The following is a 14,849-nucleotide window of genomic DNA, read 5'->3' on the forward strand; positions in this document are numbered from 1 at the left end:
TACATACTGCCTCTCCTCTATTCCTGCTGTGCTGTGTCATTGTAACGTAATTTCACTCTGATGCAAATCCAAATGACAAACAAAGTCTGTCTAAGTTTAAGTAAGTCTATCATTATTATTAATAGAAATATTTTTTTGACATGATTAATAAGCTCAAAACAGTTTGGCTTCGTGATCGTAAATGTTGATTTATGAGTATAAAATGGACTCCAAATACCAAAGAAGTAGACAGAGAGCAAGAATATACATATAATATAATATATAATATACATATTATACATTATATTCGGTGGATCCGGATAAGTGAGGCTTCAGTTTACTCGTTTGTATTTACCTGCACTGCTCACCTCCGCCTCTAGAGGGCGCTGTTGTACAGGTTCTGATAGCGGAAGCTGTTGCGGCTCCAGCCAATCAGATCGCAGGAAAGGGAGGCGCAGGTTTCCGGCCTAATGAACGACAACACAAGTGTGAAAGACGAAGAGGAGAAGAGCTAAACACTGAACGGGTCAGCTCCACATTATCCAACCACAACCTGCCGTAAGTTTCTCTCTTGCTGCCGTTGATTGCACTTCGTGAAGATAAGCGAAGCCCACTGAAAAACGTTACTGTAGGTGTTACAGCTGAGGGTCAACCAGGGGGTCGTTGTTGGTTGCTAAAGCTAACTGCTGTCCGGTACTGTTTAATAACCGGAGCTGCCCGGCTACGGAGGAGCCTCAGCTGAGAAAAGCTATTAACAAAATCGCTGCCCTAAAGCTTTGTGGCGTTGTTGGTTCACCGACGGTAGCGTTAAATCAGAGCACCATAACTAACAGTAGCTGTTTTAAATGTAAGGTTGGCTGTGTGAGCATTTATTATTGTTGATAAGTTAAACGTGAGCTCATCAGACCTTTTAGGGTTTGTTTTTAATTGTTATTGTTTCATTTTTCGATTGTATAGCTTCTAAAGTCAAAAATGCTGCGTGCTGGTAACTATTTTATTTGTTGTTTTTTGTTGACATTTTGACCTTTTTTATAGCGATATCGGATCTCTCTCTTGCCATAAATATCTTGATATCAGTGACATTAAATAAAACATAACAGTTACTTTACAAATCGCTGCGCCATCTCTAATGTCAGCCGAATAATAACCACGATACAGTTAAAACTGAACACATTTAACAAATTCAGCCGCACATTTCACTGCATTTCACTTGAGATATTACTAAGTTAATAAATGGTTACACAGCTTATCAGAATTATCCTGTGCCACTCAGCTGATCACTTCTAAACTATTAGTTTTATGTTATCAGTGGGTCAAATAATGATCCTCCTGCTTGTTTCTCTCAACAGATGCTCTAACTAATCACTAATTTATATCTCAAGAGTTGGCAGTCGTACTGGCATGGCATCTGTTTGCTGAACTGCTCCATCTTGTCTGCTAGCACCAAACACTGGTGTGCAACTTCCCCGTGAATGAGACTGACCCACGCCACCATGGAAACAGAAACAGTAAGTTTGCCTCCTAGATGTTGATGTCCGAACGATGTCATTACTTAACACTGTTTAACTTAACGCTGCCTTTTTTTTTCCCCCACGTGATTTCTGCTGGAATTTAAAGTGTAGACTTAGACGCTTTAAACGTACTGTAGCTTGTGTAGAGACAGTGTTTTTTAATATAATCTTGCAGGAAGTTATTCCTATCTGGCAGAATAAGCCTCATGGATCCACCCGCAGTGTTGTGAGAAGAATAGGGTCCACTCTTCCGCTCAAACCTCCACAAAGGGCATGTTTCCAGGTAAATATCAGATCCCATAAGTCATTGTATTTCCATATTCCCTGCGATATAAATGCTTGTTTATGTAACATTAACTTGTGTCCTTGTGCATTAGGAACTGCCCGGCCTGCCCGCTCTTCGGCCTATGGACGGCCCCATGGTTCCTACCTTGGCAGACATAGCATGGATTGTTGCAGATGAAGAAGAGACATATGCCAGAGTGCGGTGAGTATCCAGGAACAGCCCTAAGAGTCAACCACTAAGGTTATTATCACAGGCCCTCTGAGCTTCCAACTTATCAGGTGCACAGCCTAAAGAAATGCAGCACAAGGTTATAATGTCCTGGTTTTGTTCATACGGTGTCAGAGAGGCGCTGATTCAGCTCTGTGCTGTTTTCTGCAGCTGTAGTTGGTGGTGAAAACTAAACATTATAAACTCAATAAATATAGGCTTTACCAGCAGTTTATTACATGACAGCCAAATCTAATAGCACTGCAATAAAGTATAAAGTATTTTCTGAGGAGTGGGTAGAGAGAAAGATCAGGTGACCTGACCCTCCGAGGTTTAATATAATAAAGGTTACTGTTCAGCTGATCATCCTCTCTTCTATTTTCAGGAGCGACAGTCGCCCTCTGAAACACGAATGGCGGCCCACGCCTCTCCTGGTGCTCCACAGGAACTCATCTGTGCCCAACTTCCGCCGCGAGGGTAAAAGGATGGAGGGGCTCAAGAAGCCCGGGGTGACGGCGCTGAACCGCACTACCGCCCTGCAGGACGAGCTCAGCAGACTTCGTGCACAGATCGCCAAGATTGTGGCGAGTGATTCTGGTAGGTAACCAAAGCAAGAATCGCAGCGTTAACAATGTAAACAATGTCAACTGTAGATTTGAATAGTGATTAAAACACGGGGCAAACATCAGATGTGAACCTGTAACACATTTAACTTGACACTCTCCTTATTGACACTGATAAGCTGCTTGGTGTAGCTTTAAAATTGCTTTACTGAGCCAATGTTTCACCACGGAGCTACTGTCTTCATGTGACTGTGATGCTTTTTTTTTTTACCAAGTCAGCTGTCCTGATTCTCCTAAAGCTCTTTGGTACTTAGATGTCTTGGCATCAGTTTCTGGGTCAGAGACTAAACATAATCTCTGCGGTTCCGTGCCGGTTGGGTGTCACTCGTTGAAAAGTTCAACAAGGATGTCATGAGAAAGTATCACGTATTCACATGTATTGTATTCCCACCGTCTTTAAAGAGGCACAAAGGGAATTTCAGTATTGTAACACCTTAAATTCTGTAAAGTTTGTGCCATGAGATGGTCTGTAAACAGGGGAAGGACCTCATAGACCAGACCTTCATGCTAAGTAAAGCACGTGTTATGTGTTCTCTATGCAACGATACATTAATGATACATTGTGAGGATGGAAATGTGATCCTAGAATAACTTGGGCTATTACGAGTGGCATACTAATGGTTGTCTCCACTTACGGTATGATGGTGCTTTCGAGTACAGCTACTGAATACAACCATAGCATACTTATATGGAAGCTTCAAATTCACGATAGAAATGACGGATACAAATAGAAATACTATTCGGACTCACCCTGACGAGCTCTGTCTTTTCCTCTCAACACCAACTCAAACTTCCCCTTCTTCCGTTCAGGCTCCAACCCCCTGACCCCTGACCTGCTCTCCCCTGACGACACAAGTATGAGCTTCTCCATGGCGCCTTTCGAGACGGTGCCCTACCAGCCGGCCGCCACAGCTGCCGCTTCCTTTGTCATCAGCGACGTCACGGAGGAAGAAGAGGAGGAGGAGGAGGAGGAGGAAGAGGACGATGAGAAAGATGTGGTCTCTGTGGTGTCAGAGCTTGTCCCTGACCCTCTGCCGCCTGTTTCCATGACGGCATCTGCGACCTTTGACCTGGACAGACCCAGCATGGACTTCCGCGAGGCAGAGGAGGATACGGTGTCGTTATCAAAGTCCACCAGCTTTGCTGACGTCATGGACATCCTGAAGGACATGAACCGCATGAAGATGAGCAAAGACAGGTAAGAGTTGTCGGAGGGGGCCGGACACTACAAAGCTCATTTTGAGTTTGCTGAGTTTGTTTGTTTGTTTGTTTTAGAGGAATACTTTTAAAAATCCAACTACCACCTCTACAGCTCATTAATAAACTCACTGTTAACCTGTTTCCTGGAGTCTTGTCGTCAGCGTGGGCAGGAACTCCAGGAAGTCACCGTGTCTGGCCAAGAAGCGGTCCAACACAGAACCCCGTGTAAACTTGTTAATTAGCCAGTTTGACAGGGACCAGTAGGTGAATCTTTTTAACATTTGGACAGAGCCAGGCGAGCTGTTTCCAACTGTTTCCAGTATGGTAAGCTAAGCTAACCATCTGCTGGCTACAGTGTCATATTTACCATACAGACGTAAGAGTTGTATCTTCTCATCTAACTTTTGGCAAGAAAGGAATTAAGCACATTTCCCAATAGGCCAAATTGCTCCTTTTAAAGACAATTCCTAATTAATATGCTAACATTTCTATATGAACTTTTCCTCGCATACATAATTTGATTATTGTAGTATTTCAAGCAACCTGAACAATGGTGACATTATTTGTTTTGTATTTCTTCATGCAGGTACAACAGAGGCTGTACGTCCCTCAGAGAGGAGGACTCAGCCTCTCTGATTTCAGAAGCTCTGAGGAAAAAGTTTGTCCTGAAGGAAGAAGACACTGCTGCTATGAAACGGAAGTAGCCTCGTCACGTGTTTATCATCAATACCCAATCCTGCTGCTCCATGTAAGTCAGGACAGGGTAGTAGAAAGTAGTTTTTTTTTTTAAATATTTTGTATAATGAACCTTTTGAAGGCATGTGGGAGGTTATCATTGGTAATGTATTCAGTGGCAGATTATTTTAGGTCACTTGTGGATTCTTAGTTGTTGTTGTTTTTTCTCTCCCTCATTATTTTTAGGCCTTTGCCTGTGGAATATGTACCCATGGATCCACAACCTTGCTCCTCAGACCCGAGGCAATAGCTGTCTGCCAGAGTTAGAACAAAAAAAAAAAAAACACTTTGTCCCAGACATCTAAAACCAAATGTGAACTTCACAGCGCTGGTGCAGTGCGAGGAGGAACAGCCAAGTATCCATAACTATAATCAGTTTCTGCACTGCATCGCATACTGCAAACAGTTTATTTAGTCTAAAATGGCTTTTATGTTTAAATTTATTTTGAATGAGGACTCAGCAGACTGGTTCCATTGCTGTTCAGAAACTTGCTCTCTGTGCAGGATGTTTTAGATGCATATCTTGATTATGTTATAGCACATTGTGGAGCGACTGACACCCAAACAATACGTTTTTTTGGACTTAAATTGAGGAATGTTCCTTTTAAAAAAAGCCTTTTATCCATACTGCTAGCAAGTCCTTTTCTGCTTTTGAAGTTTCCACAGAACAGATGCAAATACAAATTTTATTTTTTATTTGTTTTTGCAGTTATGTAAAGAAGTCTTCTAACATACTTGAAAAGATTTTATGTACAAATGAAACAGATCTAGTGTACATGCAGAGACGTACTGTAGCTTATTACAGTGTGTATGGGGGAAAATAACGTTGCTGTTTAATATTTGCATTACAGTACTGAGTTTGTATGTCGCTTGCTCCACTGCACCTCTTATGCCTGTCCTCCTGTTTGTGATTAACATATAGATTGATAGTCACTGAACCAAAGGACACTGAATTCAAAACCCAAACTGAAAGGTATGCAAGACTATGCTGACGATATAGTTTGAAGTTTGAGGTGTATAAATCAAAAGAATACTTTATGAAGTGTGTGAGTTTGTATTTCCAGTAAAAGCAACAGATACAAGCCTGTAGAGATCTTTTTTGACACACATTTCCTGGTATGTAGAATGTGCTGGTGGGTAGGTGAAACCACATTTATGATGTTTCTCAACGACATTAAAGAGGCGATTTAAGTTTGGGCTGAGATAACTGAGCTTTGTCAAGAGTTTGGGTAAAATGCTTGCGTGAGTCATGTTGATAACAATCAATATCCTTGTTGACGCCTTACCACAGATGTTTTTGCCTGTTTCCAATGCCTGATTTTTATTCCCACACTGGTTCAAGTGCCATGGGTTTGTTTTAACCAACCCCACCCCTCATTGCCTGCCCTTTCCCGAATGTGCCCTCCATCCTCATCTTTACGAAGCTTCCCATGTTTTCATCTCACAAAACTTACACACATATATATATATATATATATATATAGTGAACGGTGATGTTAAGGACCAGTTGTGTGTGTGTGTGCACTGCACTGCACTGCATTGTGTATTGCTGGATGTTTGTTAAAAATAACCCCTCAAAAGAGAAGACTTGCTGTTATGTCCGCACACGTCACTCCCACTCATTTTTTTATCATCTCTCACATTTATGCCTGCGGGACTGGGAATCCTTTAGTGTAGTTTTGCAGTGTGAAAAGTTGATGCTAAGTTATCTGTTTGGATTGAACAAGAATGTGCTCATCTGTGTGTCGCTGTATGCAGTGGAGTTAAAAAGTGTGTTTTCTAGAATTGGCCATCACCTTGTCTTTCGGTGATTTTTCTCAATTTTTTGGTCAATCGAGTACAAATTGATTAGCTGAGAAAACAACTATATGCAAATTTAAATATATATACGTATTCACTGTATGTCTGTACTTGAGATGTTGAACCTTATAAAGCATACTCTGCCAACTGCATCACCAGTCCTGACAATAAGATGAGAGGAGAATTTAGTTGATGAGGATTTTCCACTTTGTATTTTTTTCTCTAGTTTCAGGGTTACTCACCATTGCACCTTCGTGTAGGATTGAGCCCACCACCACCAAACCATTTGTGTGTTTGTTTTTTGTTATGCGAGGACTTGTAAATAAAGATTGGCCGATGTTTTGAAACTGTCTTTGTTTTTGTCTGTGGGAACAGTTTATTTATTTTTGGCCTCACCGTGCACTGCCAATCACCACCACACGGGGGCAGTGCAGGCAAACAAAATTAATGATTTGATTCATTTTGTTTATGCTGTATGGAGGATTGAGCCACTTCATTTTCACCCTAAAACACTGAAATGTATCACAAGTTTAACACAAATTACTATACAGATATCCTTGACATAAAACAGTTTGGGAACCTCTGATTTAATCTATTAGAATATGTAATCATTTATAAATCGAGCATATATTTTACCTGTAAAATCCTTACCTGCAAAGTAACAGAAAGCTAAAAAAGAAATATGATATACTATAAATGTAGTGGGCGAGAAGAAGTAGCATAAAATGGAAATACATTCAACAACACAACACTACATTCCACCACTGACACAAACACTCAACATTTGACCATTTAGGCCGAATATATGTTTGGATATAAAGTTTATGTGCCTGGAATCATCAAATCATCAAATCCCACTTTTTCAACTGTATAAAACCTGACAAACTGTCATAACAGGATGTAGTACCTCCTCACTTCATCACACCACGGGGGGCCTGTACTCGAACGCCTGTAATTTCGAGGATTATTGTTAACCCACATTCTTTCCCATTTCCTGTTCTTTCCCAAGATGATCCGGCCCCTCAGTGAGTCATAGTCTATTTTCTGTGAGAGTCCTTGGCCTACTTTGTCCCTCTTCACCTCCACGATGGACTTCCTACCTATTTTAGATACAGGGAGATGTCTGTGGAGAGCTCAATTAATAGGGCTCAGTGTCAAAATTAGGCTTTGTTGAACCTATAAATACAGGCCTTTAGTTCAAAGTGACATTGACACATTTTCATCACTACGAGACTCGTGAAAAGAATTTCAAAACGGGTTAATACACATTTGAATGGGCAGTTGGAGGTTCCCTGGAGCTGCTGAAAGGCTTCTTACAACAAGGTGACGATTGCTGTTCTGTGAAATATGAGTAATATTTAAAGTAAAATGAAGTGAATGTGATGTGCATGGGTGTGAGTCAGACTGGAGTCATAGTGAGAGTTTAGAATCGAAACAGCTGAAAATTAGACGATATATTGTTTATTGTAGTAGTTTTGCATGTAAGCATGCTATCATTTGCACACAAGTACAGCTGAGGCAGATGGGAATAATAATTATTCAGTTATATAGTAATAAACCTAAGTATTAGATCAAATGAATAGTTGGTCTTGTGATGTTAGCTGATAACTTAACATCATCAATAAAGTTATTATGGAGTGAATGCAGGGGAGTGACCGTCCCCTGCCGAGATGAACGTACACAGTCCTCCTTCTTATTGGCTGAGACAGTGACGTTCAAAAGTTCAAAGATGAACCCGTGTGCCCCTTCAGTGCATCATGATGGCGACATGAATGTCTGAACCAAATTCCATGGCAATCCATCCAATATTTGTTGAGACATTTCACTCAAAGCCAAAAATGTGATCTTCATGATGACGGTTAGAGGAAATGCCAGTGGATCACCAAAGTGACCAGTCAGTAGGAAAATATTCTTGGCAATCCGTCCAGTAGTTACTGAGATTTCTCAGACTGGACTATTGCCATCCATAGGGCTATGTCGGTAGCGTAGTTTAAATAGTTCATAAAGTATTAATTCTTTCTGTAAATATACTATAAATCCAGCTGTGTTGGAACATTTGTATAGTGTTGTTTAGGATCAGAAACACAAACTTCAGGACTTTGGACAAGTTTGTCTTGACTTACTTTTTGACTTGCAAGACTTCATCCCACCTAGACATGTGTCTCTTCAGCACCTCCAATCCCACCACATGGGGCAGTTATCTCCAGCCAAGTTCCTGCTCTGTGATAAGTGGCAGTGAAGCAGCAAACACGCCGACAGGTAGAGTATCCGTCATCCTGATGGGTCAGCATGGCAGCTCCATCTCCCTGCGCCCCAGAGCTTTTTATCAATGTCTCCTTATGTTGCTGGAAGCTCTTCATAAGGAGACCTGTCATTGGAAACTTCCCTCCAATGTCCGACGTGTTTTCTAATTATGCCCAGAGGCTGTCAGGTTTCAAGCCCATTTGTTACTTTCATGAGCAATCAAAGGAATTGCTTTTTGGTTTCCCGTCATGGAAGGGAGAATTGTACCATTTTAATAGATGGAGTTTTACTTTGGATAGAAATATTGTTAGGGCTTTTGGTTTTGATGAATCTGTCTGACAAATATCGAGTCCCGCTGCAGCAGGGAGGGCTGGAGCGAAACCAGGGGAGCATAGATCACTCCAGGAGCTATCACTCTTACAGAGCAGGTGTTACAGAAAACATGCCACAGTAGGTATTATTTATTGGCATATTTACACCTTTCTAGGAGTGACAGGAAATGCCTTCATTCATAGTTAACATCTGAAAATGCATCTGAAAATGCTGCATTAGCATTTCCATTTCAAAATATTGGTCGAAGGACCAGGAACATGCTTTTGTCATCGAAGAGGAGCAACTGTACAAACTGGAAATACAAATATATGTTTTCCCAAGATAACACTTGTTGCAAGTCAGATAATGAAATTCTAAATATTGTCAGGCAGAAGGTTTGAATGTACTGATACTGACTTTACATTCATTATATATATATAAAGAGTTGCATCACAATAAAGGAAAACTTTATCTAAATACATGTATAAAAACATTTATGCAAATGCTTGGAACAATGTGTGGCTATGTTTTTCTGCAAAAAAAATATACACATAAAATATATATATATATCAAACATTTGTATCTATGTTCATACATGTTCATACATGTTTGCCCTTATTTCTTTTACCAATTTAACCACTGTGACTTTTCGTTGCTCTACTGTTGACTTCAAAGTAAGCATTTATCCAACCTCCAACCACGTACAATCTTGTCAGACCATAACCTCAACTATCCAAGTACCACTTTAACCACAAGTGAAGTTTTACGAAAATATTTTTCCTCCATTGCAGGTTTATGAAGTTGGACCCTATCTGCCATAGTTTGTCGAGCAAACCTGCGAATGGCCTCAAAGCTTTGACAAATACCTAAAGCCCTCACCAGAGGCAGAGTCGCGACTCGAGCTTCAATGATGCATCAAAACGACGTTCCAAAGCCTCTGTCCCTCAAACTGCATTATCCCAATGAAGAAGAGAATCTGAAGACAGAGAAGCTTCCTGATGCACCAGGAAAATACTTGTCCAAGTGTCATGCCCATTCTTCTCCCTTCCTTTTGACAGGAACAAAGCCCACTGTAACCAAAGAACCATGTCCAAGTGGGGTCCGTTAATCGTAATTCATCCGCGACCGCTCTGCATAATGTTAACGTGTTCGCAGCCAACCTTGATGTGGCAACGGAACATTTCAACTTGTTTCAGAAAAGAGATTTCCCAAAATGTGTAAGACAAGTAAGGCAGCTTTTTGTGTGTTGGTCCGCACGTGTCAGTTCCGAGTGTAGGATCTCTGTTGTATCATACAACAAACCACGCGTGAATGCAAGCCGAGCAACCCTGAGTGGGATGACCAGGGGTCTCGGGGGGAACACAAGCGCTTTGCCATCCCTGCAGCTCCCACCCCGCCCCACACCACCCTCCAGCTGTCCACCCAGGCATCCGCCGTGGGCAACCGCGTCATCAAGACACAAAACCTAACACCTTTATGACTCACAACACGCCAAGAGGCTCCACAAGACGCGGCTGCAAGCTCCATTGAATACCCTCTGTTGTTTTCTAATTTTTGGGCTCCTGTAGTGTTCTGTCTTATTACGTGGGCTTTTGCCCTCTTAAAACACTGATTGCTTTTGTGAATGCAAAGTAAACTTGCGTCATAGAGTGGCAACAGGTGAATAGCAACTTACAGTGTGGTGTTGCCCGCTGCCTCCTTTTCACCACTGTGGTGAACCTGTTTCTGCTTGTTTACAGCTTCCACCATCACCCTGCTAAAATATCCTGGAAGCAGAAACAGCTAGCCTGTCCAAAATACCAAAAATCCACCTATCAGCGCCTCTAAATCATACTCATTTATATGCTTTATCTCATTTGGAAACCAAAGTGTAAAAACCGCATTGTGGTTTTACAAGGAGTTATGTGCAATTCTAGTTCTTGGAAGGGAGCAATGACTTCCTAGCTGTGTCTCCTTTTTGAAGCCTTTGTGTTAATCTAAGATAATAGGCTTTATATTTAAAGCACAAAAGTGCAGTAACAGTCAGATAAGACTCAGCAAGAAAGCAAGTAAGCATATTTCCCACAATGTCAATATTCAATAAGTAGGATAGAAGAAGTGATAGTGATTCAAAGAAGTGAAGGAAAAGTGAATGAAGAGAAGTAATGGCGAGGGATTACAGATGAGGTTGATGGGATTAGGGTATTGGAGTATTAGGACAGCACAGCACAAAGATATCTGTGGTGTATTCATATCCATCATTTTACTCTGTTAATTGGAGCAAGTCATCATCTTGGCCTTGTTTCCGCCCGCCAGCTCCTAATGGGTGACTGACAACTGGCATTTATCAACTACCTTTGTTGGAAAATATCTCAAAAGCCTCATCAGGATATGGTCAGCTTGTTTTTTTCACTGGTCAGCTCAAAACAAGATCCTGAATAGCCTCTTTAGAATAAGAAATATGATCCCAGGTTTATGACTGCTTACATAAATTCACCCAAGGAGAGGGAGACACATTTTCTTCTTCCCTCCTCATTTTCTTTTCCCCTCAGAGTCACGTTTTGATAAGAAATTGATAAGAGCCAGTTTGTGAGTCCCAGATGGTACCCCCGTACCAGGGCCTATGTGGCAGTCATTCATAAATGATGCATTTTGTGTATAAAGAAAAAAATCACAGAAGCCGATAGGCCCTCCAAGTACTGTACACACACGTATGATATTAATTTATAGAAGCTGAATTACATTTTTAAAAAACTATTTATCTTTCACTGCAACAGGTGATATGTGATTAGGAGGTCTACTCTGGTCAAACCAAAAAAATATCAAATAAAATTTGAGTTGGTTATATTCTAAGAAATGACTGAAAATAAACAAGAGTTTCCTTGAAATAGCCTGTTATTGGGAAATAAACAAGACTGAATAAACAATTACAGGACCCGTGTCACTAAATTATGGTAATTTTTGTTGTAAAGGTGACAAGGCTGATGATTTTAAAGCTGGTGAGCTTTCTATTTAGTTTATTAAATTATTTTACCCATCCCATTTTGACCAATTTACCCAAATATGGACAACAAATGAAAGAGCTAAGAGCAAACATTCATGCATCCAGGGCCAGATTAACCTGCTGACGGGCTCCACACAAACACATTCATGATTTCAGTTTTTATTGTAATTTAGCTACAACTAAACTAAAGAAAACCACTATTAATCAAATAACCACAATTTCTACAAAGACAACCTTGGAAACTTAAGGTAATTCATATTTGTGATGTACTACCAGGTACATCAGCATGTTGAACATTATCTGTAATGAGGAGCTTGAATAGAGAGATGAAAGAACTGGTGTCAAATATATGAATAAAACAATCATATGATTAAAGGCAAGACCAGATTATGAAAACAGCATAGAGTATGTCGTCATCATTTGCACAGTCCACTTTAATGATTATGGGTATTGCATCGCTATTGCATCCAACTGGCAGCACTGAAGTGCTCATGAATACAGCAAGGAATGTCCTTAAGTGTATAATAAGTATCTTAAGAATAGTGTAAATACATCTGAGTCAAAGACGGAAGAAAAACAGAGCAACTGCTAACTAGCTCCCTTGTTACCACAGGAATTGGCATAGCAACCAATAAAGCGTTGCCATGTTTTATGGGGATTAACAGCACGGTTGGAACCCGTCTTTAATAAATCAGATTGCTTGGCTGAACTGACTCATGGTATAAATAAAACATCTCACTTCAGGCCAAGTAAGTGCATAAAAGACTGGTGATTCTACATTTATTAAGTGTGCAACCAGTCCAAATCAAACTGTAGTTAAAATACAGCAGTCAGATGATGGTATAGTAATTGCTTTGCAACTGTCATGAGACCAGAAAATAAAACCAATGTCCTGTTGTCCTTGTCCTGTTTAAAGTGAAGGCTTTGAGGGACATCAGTACCATTTGAGTGCAGTTGGACGGTGATATTTTTAACTTTATTTATTAGTGTGTCAACCACAGTAAATGGTGTATGGACGTTGTCTCAGAGACTGACCTTTCTGTGGAGGCTGATGATGTTCTTTTTTCCTTTTTTTCTTCTTCCGTCAACAATCCCATTAAAAAACAGCAAGAATGAATTGATCCTGTTTAGGCAGAGCCCGATAAAGCGTTTTTCTCTGTACCATAGACCTCCATCAGTGGCCAAAAACTATTAAAAACCCATCAGTGAGCCACACCATCACACAGGATGACAGGTATTTTACTTTAGTTTGAGTCAATCTACACCTCCCTGTACCAAGTTGGTTTTATTTATAGAGTAGATAACAGTGAAGATTAAGTAGAGTGATGAGATTAAAGCTAAAAATTGAGGAAGCACAAAGAACAGACAGCGAAATCATGAAATATGGATGTGTGTGATGAGCGTTGAAGCCACTGTGACAGCATAAAGGCTGGCATAGATTGTTGCTTCTGGTCATGTTTCTCCTGCATTAATTACCCAGAGAACAGTAAATGTGATTACTGGAACAGACATTTAACAGGGTATTTAATGAATTTTAGTGTATTTTGCCACAATGCGTTGTGATCACAAACAATTGCCAATCATTCCTATATACAGTTATGTTCTAAAAATACACCAAAACATTTCAAATATGTATGTATAATTAAAAATAAAGCTAATAAAAGCAAAACCTCTGCACTTCTGACAGTAAGTCAACCTGCCTCGCTCTTGATATGATGCTCTCAGTGAGGCAGACGTATCAGCTGCTCTACTGTGCTGTTTTTAGCCTCCGCTGTCTCATTTGCTCTAACTGGCACACACTTAGAAGACTTAGAAATGACCAGCTGGAGACCAGTTCCGTGGTCACAGGGGGTCAGCAGTGCGTCACTGGGTCAAATATTGTGATGAAAGAATGATGCTCTAATCAGAACAGCAGCACTTTCCTTCAATCAATGTCCAGAGAGGAAAACAGACGTACAGAACGTTCAACTTGTCAGTTTTTACACCTTTAAAGTGTGAGATCCTGAGAGCTGCTGAACCTCCATGAATTATTAGACACACACTGAGACGACGTTAGCATTTTAAAGCCTTTGGGGTGTTAATATCAACCTGCCATGTTCACACAAAATGCATGTATGTGTGCTCACAAGCATGTACACGCCACAGACACACCAACAATGATACTTTGGAATCAGTCAGTTACTGAATACTTAATAATAAGTAACATAATTCACTAGATTTAAAAAAGTAAATGTAATCTGAATTCTGAAGATGAAGAGCACCAGAGGGACAACTATTCTCACACTTGAGCAGCACTCTATGTTTGTTTTGTGAAGGATTATCTGCATACTTTTGTGTCTCCTGTGATTACTTCCATTAATCCATTTCTGCGTGTTGAAAACCATTGTCTGTCGACCAATCAGAGGCTTGGTTCCTGTGCATCATGCAAGAAAAGAGGTGTTGGGCCACTGTATGTCCAGTAATTTGACCTTTTAACCATAATTTGTCATTATGCATTTGTTATTTGAGAAAGTTACATTCAAATCTCTCCCTCACACACACACACACACTGCTACCTCTCATTACTTTGTCGTGTACCCTGTAGAGACTATTCCTAGGATGGCCAATAATAAGATGAGCTAATTAGCCTTGGTTCTAAGGGAATCCATTTGCCCATTACTGTAACACATGCTGGGACATATGTGAGTGTGAGTGTGTGTGGTGTGTGTGTGTGTGTGTGTGTAATGTCAGGCTGGGTCATTGGTAATTGCTAACATTTTCAGTTTTGCTTTGAGCTGAGGACGCAGAGAATAAATTGATGGTGCACACTTTTAGATGACAAGCATTAAAGGGCCATTTCAACCATTTAATATCATTTCATTCTCTATATGCTTAATTCATTTACAGCAAGAGTAATTTTTTTATGTTATGTGCTTCCATATTTGCTGTTAGCTCTGAAATGTTTCCCATTCCCCGAAGCTCCTAAGACC

At 40.4% G+C, this 14,849-nt stretch overlaps 1 protein-coding gene across 5 annotated transcripts; it reads left to right on the top strand.

Annotated features, from left to right (window-relative positions):
• The first annotated feature begins 413 nt into the window (after nt 1-413).
• mtfr1l (mitochondrial fission regulator 1-like) lies at nt 414-6,693 on the top strand. 5 transcript variants are annotated; one of them, XM_035673976.1, is made up of 8 exons: nt 414-537; nt 1,329-1,487; nt 1,666-1,773; nt 1,868-1,977; nt 2,369-2,580; nt 3,417-3,804; nt 4,393-4,554; nt 4,728-6,693. In XM_035673976.1, exons 2-7 carry the CDS (start codon nt 1,452-1,454, stop codon nt 4,508-4,510), a joined length of 972 nt encoding a protein of 323 aa, XP_035529869.1. In that variant the 5' UTR covers nt 414-537; nt 1,329-1,451; the 3' UTR covers nt 4,511-4,554; nt 4,728-6,693. The 5 variants fall into 5 exon arrangements, with proteins under 5 accessions (XP_035529869.1, XP_035529871.1, XP_035529870.1 ...); XM_035673978.1 differs by having other exon boundaries at nt 1,687-1,773; XM_035673977.1 differs by having other exon boundaries at nt 418-537; nt 1,362-1,487.
• The last annotated feature ends 8,156 nt before the right edge of the window (nt 6,694-14,849 follow it).

This window comes from Morone saxatilis, unplaced genomic scaffold (assembly GCF_004916995.1).
Source record: "Morone saxatilis isolate NCDOM2014 unplaced genomic scaffold, NCSU_SB_2.0 Contig3, whole genome shotgun sequence".
Lineage (NCBI taxonomy): Eukaryota > Metazoa > Chordata > Actinopteri > Moronidae > Morone > Morone saxatilis.

Bases quoted from the DNA above. Each gene is read 5' to 3' on its own strand.
- mtfr1l (XM_035673976.1), top strand. From the start codon at position 1,452: ATGAGACTGACCCACGCCACCATGGAAACAGAAACA. The intron at 1,774-1,867 runs GTAAATATCAGA...CTTGTGCATTAG, and splicing joins CACAAAGGGCATGTTTCCAG to GAACTGCCCGGCCTGCCCGC. The intron at 1,978-2,368 runs GTGAGTATCCAG...TTCTATTTTCAG, and splicing joins GAGACATATGCCAGAGTGCG to GAGCGACAGTCGCCCTCTGA.